General features: G+C 32.1%; 1 protein-coding gene across 1 annotated transcript in view; it reads right to left on the reverse strand.

Annotated features, from left to right (window-relative positions):
• LOC120780707 overlaps nt 1–5,110 on the reverse strand; it is a 5,867-nt gene extending 757 nt beyond the window's left edge. Inside the window, exon 1 of the mRNA XM_040112967.1 lies at nt 4,960–5,110. Coding sequence (XP_039968901.1) covers nt 4,960–5,110 — 151 coding nt within the window. The remainder of the gene's footprint in view (nt 1–4,959) is intronic.
• Nucleotides 5,111–5,948: the final 838 nt, after the last annotated feature.

Genomic DNA, 5,948 nt, shown 5'->3' on the forward strand with positions numbered 1-5,948 from the left:
CAAGCAGAGCTGCCAACAGAACAAGAGTGAAAAACTGTCAAATGGCTTGCAAATTGTAAACAGAAAAGTAAACACTTTTGTAAATTCGCAAAATATTATTAATTCTTTCGATTTTAATGAAAAGTTTTAGTGAAGCGATTGAATATTGTTGAGTGAAAAGATTTGAATCATTTCTAAAGAAATATATCGGCCTATTGATAATAAAATTGTCTATTAAGTTGTGATTCAAATGGAGAAGACGTTTCTTGTGTTGTATATAAATATATACATATATTATAAGTTCAGATGTATCAGATGTATGAAATTATGATAAAAGAATTGTGAAATTATTAATTTAGTATTAAATATATCATTTCTTTTGCAAAATAACACCCATTTTTTGGCAACTTTTAAATCGGCCGGAAAACTGAAAAAACTCGTTTTCGATCCTTTAATTGCATAATAATTATTACAACAAGCCACTGCACATTTCATTTTTAAAAATTAATATATTTATATTATATATATATTTCCTTAGAAATTTAAATAAATACAGCAGTACACTTACACTGGTTTTCTTCATTTAAACAATTTCCACACATGCTACTCTATTTATTGTGGATGTGCCTAAAACTAATTATATACATATTTTCTCGCAACAATATTCTAAACATTCCACTGAAATTTTTCCTGCAAAGACGAATGAATTAATATTATTTTGGGAATTTCAAAAAGTGTTTACTTTTCTGTTTACAATTTGTATTCATTTCTATGCTTGTTCCTCTCAACGCACAACTGTTACGTCACGAAATTGTTGAACAATGTATTTGTTTTTGTAAGAATTGTCAAGAGCTAAACCGAAAAAAACTAAATGTAAACTAGTGTCGTAATCTTGTATTCTATCATTCTTGCAGCCGTACTATTTCAAAGTGTAAACACAATGGCTACGACAGACTGCAGCGGCACGACAGTGAACTGAAAACGTCGTTGTTCATCTTACTACATGTACATTTTGAGAAGCAACAACAACACAATGGCCGGCATGTACACAAAACAACGCAGTTGTCCATTTTGTATGTACACAATTTCGTTGTGGCCATACTAATACCTTTCACTTCAATGAAATTTTAATATTTTGTTCAAAGTGAAATTTTTTATGCAAAAAATAAGTAAATAGGTAAATATTTTTGCTTTAAATTATCACTTGTTATTACAAATGATATAATAGAGCTATAATATAGCTATTTTATGCTTTTATTTGTAAAATAACATCAAGTTTGTTAGAGCTGTGAATAATTTTACATTTTACATATTAGTGGCATCACCACTCTACCTCCTCTTTCTATCTTCCATTCTACTGTCAACTCTACTGTCGTCGTACTGTCGTTGGCAAAAATAGGAGCAATTTGAAGTTAGCGAGAACGACAACTGTCGGCCTGCAGTCGTGTAGTCGTGCAGCTGTCGAAATAACACTGCCCATAAGAACGTGTGTATTTTAATATTTGACAGATGTAGTTTGCAGTCTGTCGTAGCCATTGTGTTTACACTTTCAGTTAAACAAAAGGTCTCCACTTGTTGTAATTGGTGCTTTTGTTGTGGGTTGTTTTCCAATTACCCAGCTGTTCGCATAGGGTTGCAAAGTCTTTAATGTTTTTGTTTGTTTTTTCAATGATGAGTGAGCAATAAAAAAATAATTGTAAAACAGTACAGTCAAAACCAGTATTTTTATAAATCAGCTAAAATATATTGCTTTTTTAACTTACAATGTTTTACGTTTAATTTAAGTTTACATTCATAATTTGTAATTTAATTAAACTTATTTGTGCTGGTAACCCTTCTTTTTATGTGCTTATACGCTGCGCATAACACTTTTCCAATTGGAAAATAACCGTAGGTTCATGCCGTTGCTAAATTTTGCATGTTGATATATGTTGAGAAAGCAGTTATTTACAGCATATTTATGCAAAACCAGGTCATTATTAAATAGTTTTTCATTAAATATGATATAAATAAATGCATGCATGCATCTCCTAAATATGTAGAAATAGTTATTCCTGCATACACACCACCTGTGGCCATCGAATGGCATCCACATAGGGTATTGTAGTAAACTACCTTCCGCATACAACACTGCGCTGTTGGTATTTAATTTTGGTAAGCGTTCAGTGTTGTCGGTATTGTCAGTGTTGTTTTTGTGACAGCTGAAAATTATAAATTTTTAATTAAATTTAATGTGAATGAATTTCACTGTTCTCTGATTTTGTAGATTATATATTTGGCTGTATTTATGTAACTATAAGTTAGAAGAAAAACAAAATGTTAATTATTAATTGTGGAGACGATAAAATTGTAGCTTATATAAAACGTTTGTATTTTTAACATATCTGTTGAATACTTACTCAATCCAATCAATAATTAGCGACATCTGTTAGAATCTTTTTGAGCTAACAAATAATACAAATAATTTGCGAGTATAAATTGAGATGTAAGCTATCCTATTATCTAAGTTGGACCAAATTACATGTATATGCCAACTTTCATGAATATCAGTTGACTCGTTTTTGAGTTCATTCGAAACATACACACGGACACTGGATTTTTATATATTAAGATAAAAACTACAACTTTTCCTGGCAGGTTTCACAAAGAGGCTTGGAGCACTGGAGGCAAATTGGCTTTAAGCAATCACAACAGCAATACCTTGTTACCCTTTTTATTTTTTGGGGACAAATTGAACACAATTTTCTTCCACTTGGTAGATTAGATTGAATAATTGGTGGAGGAAGAGGTAGATCTGGGCCAAGAACCCTGGTGAGCATCATTCTTAGAGCTCGTGGCAACCTTTCATTGTACACCCGGAATTTCATGTGGTCTAGCACCAATTCTCTTGCCAGATTGAGCGTAAAAGTTTTTCTTCCCATTTTTACATCGCCATCAGTACCTATTTGATATAAGATAAAGGTATTAATACCAACCGTATCTAGTACTCTTTGAAATACTGCCATAGGCCATGAATATATATAACACTTTTTATCAATTTCGTCAACTCCTCCTTTTGTATGGTTGTAATCTGTTATCATAACAGGTTATTTTTTGTACCAGTATCTATTTCTTGACAATGGTGAGAAGACGAAATCAGCAAAACAGCTTTATTTTTTTCGGTACATATGATAATAGGGTATATTCTTTCGTAAAACCATACATTGAACTCCCGACTTCTCTAGTTTTGCGCGGTAAGAAAGAGGATGGTATCTCAACTTTAGTTTTTTTTTAGAGTTCCTTAGTAAGTCAATCCCTTTTTCAGCAGAGCTTCCATAAGGGAAACGGTCAAAACTCTAAAATTAAAATTCTGAAGTCAAAATTCCGGAATCAAAATTCTGGGTCGACAAAATTCTGGAAATCGGAATTCCGCAATTCCTTTGCTTTTTTTGGCTGCATTTCAAAATTCTGGTTTTTCATAATTCCGGAATTTACGTTTTCCAAAATTAATTCTGGAAATTTTTTGCCCAAAATTTGAGCCAAATCGTGTATCTTATATAAATTTGCTTATACATACATAATAATATAACATAAACAAAACATAACCTCCAAAATTCAAACATGTTTATCGGAAAGACAAAAAACAACATTATTAACAAATAAAGATCAAATAGATACTACATTAATGGATCATGAGAATGTTCATTTCTTTTTTTTCGTATACCATGTTCACAGCCATCGAAATGTGTGACAATACGCACGGTACATTTGTTTTTAATTCGTTCAGAACAAGTCCAGTTAAATGTTTTCTTATTTTTTCGTTCCAAATACATAGAAGAAGTAGCCGTCGACGTTTAACATGTCTTTTCCTTTATTGGACTTCACCACAGTTATATTTTCCATCATTTCACAAAAATATTTAGCACGTTTTTATTAATGAAATTGCAGTAACACATTGCTTAGTCAGTACATACATATATGTACATATATGTAGGTACATAGTAAACTAAATCATTATGGTAGTACAAAAAAGTAAATGAAGAACAACAAACAAAGCAATAACAATAACAAATACAATCATGGTAGTACAAAAAAGTAAATGAACAACAACAAACAAAGAAATAACAATAACAAATACAATCATGCAATTGTAAAAAACTACATATTAGGCAATAAAACATATGATTACAGAATTTTGCCATTCAGAATTTTGAATTTCAGAATATTGACTTCCATAACTTTGATTCCCGGTGTTCCGACTTCCGGAATTATGAATGCAGAATTTCCAAAAAAGTAGAATTTCGACCCCAACCCCTTCCATAAGTGGTATAGAGCTAAACCAATTGTCAGCCGTAATGATCCGGTTTGAGTTTTCGACAACCTTCACAAGTCTTAATACAGACTGAGTTGGTACTGCCAATTTCCTTTCCTGTTCATTTAACCCTATGCCGTCAGAATTTTTACCATGATAAATATAAGCATTGTAAATGTAGTATGTGCGAGCATCGACTAACAACATTATTTTAATGCCATACTTTGCTGATTTCTGAGGCATGTAAATTATAAACTTGCAGCGACCTTTAAACGGCAGTAACATTTCATCGATGCAAAGGTATGGTCCGGGTGTATATTAAAGTTGACTGTTTAGGATAAATTTGTTGAAGAAATTTAAAATTGGTGCAAGTTGATCTTCTTTGAGACGCTCCGCTCTGGTAGTTGAATCGTCAAACCTAAGGCAGTTTACCAAAGAAGAAAAACGTAAATTTGACATACTCAACGAAATATTTCACGGCCACTGCCATCGGTTGCGAATATTGTGCGAAGATCTGCGTCACTACATTTAAAAATTGAACATGGATTCGTCAAAAATTTTGGACCAAAGCTGTAAATATCCCTCAAAGGTAGAAGTATTCAGACGACCTGGTAATCTAAATATGTTATGGGATGCTGTTCTAGATGCTTTTGGTCGCGCTCTTGCACTCCACATAAATCCTTTCTTACCTTTGTAGTAGTCGCTTGTTGGGTGTTGATTCACTTCTTCACAAATATTTTGTGGCTCAGAGGTAGTCGCATATTGTTCTTCATTGTCTTCATCATTATCTAAAAGTGCCGTTTCTGGCTGAAAATTGGGGTCATTGCATTCATCATCCATATCGCTGAACTCATGCTCACTCTCTTTCTCCAGCCACTGTAGTATTAGCTCATTTCGGTTTTTAAAAGTTCCAGATGAGGTTCTCTTAGAACAATGTGGATCTTGCGATATGTTTGAATGCTCCAGAATAACAATTTTACGGACGTGTTGTTAAGGAGACACTATGAAAATATAACAAAAATACTGATGTGATTGTCTCATAGACACCTACCTTAATATTCATGTGGTTGACTCGCAGACACTTTTTCGCTTGAAATGGCACGTGTGCTTACACCAATTGATCTGAACAAACTAACGTAGGCATGAGTACACAATAAGAAGGTACAGAGAACGAGAGAGTAGATGTATGGAAAATAACGGTACAAAATACTCTTTTGTGTCTGTTGGTGTCTGCTAGACTACCACAGTCACAGAGGGTTAAAATTATGTACCAAAAAAATGAATGGACTGTGATGTTCTTGTTCCGTTCTGCTAAAATATTTATATTATCTAATTTTAACAGTTTATTAGTTGTTTCAAAATATTCTAAAATTTCAAAATTATTTATATGGTTATTTTTAAGATAATTTCAAATTTTTATTTCAATGTTTTCATAAGTTTGATTATTTATGACAGTATAATTTTCAAATGTTATTGAATATGTTCCATTCAATGTTTGATTGTCTACAATATTTTTTCCTGAAACTGATATCGCTCCTGGTTTAATTCCTTTCATTTGCAAGTTTTTTTCTTTTAATTTATTACAATTTCCTTGTTTTTTGTTTAAAATTTCTGACTAACATGTGCTTTTTTTATCTAGTTTACAATAGGTTTTTGAAATTTCTGTTTTAGAATTTTG

Source organism: Bactrocera tryoni, unplaced genomic scaffold (genome assembly GCF_016617805.1).
Source record: "Bactrocera tryoni isolate S06 unplaced genomic scaffold, CSIRO_BtryS06_freeze2 scaffold_25, whole genome shotgun sequence".
In the NCBI taxonomy this organism is placed as follows: Eukaryota; Metazoa; Arthropoda; class Insecta; order Diptera; family Tephritidae; genus Bactrocera; species Bactrocera tryoni.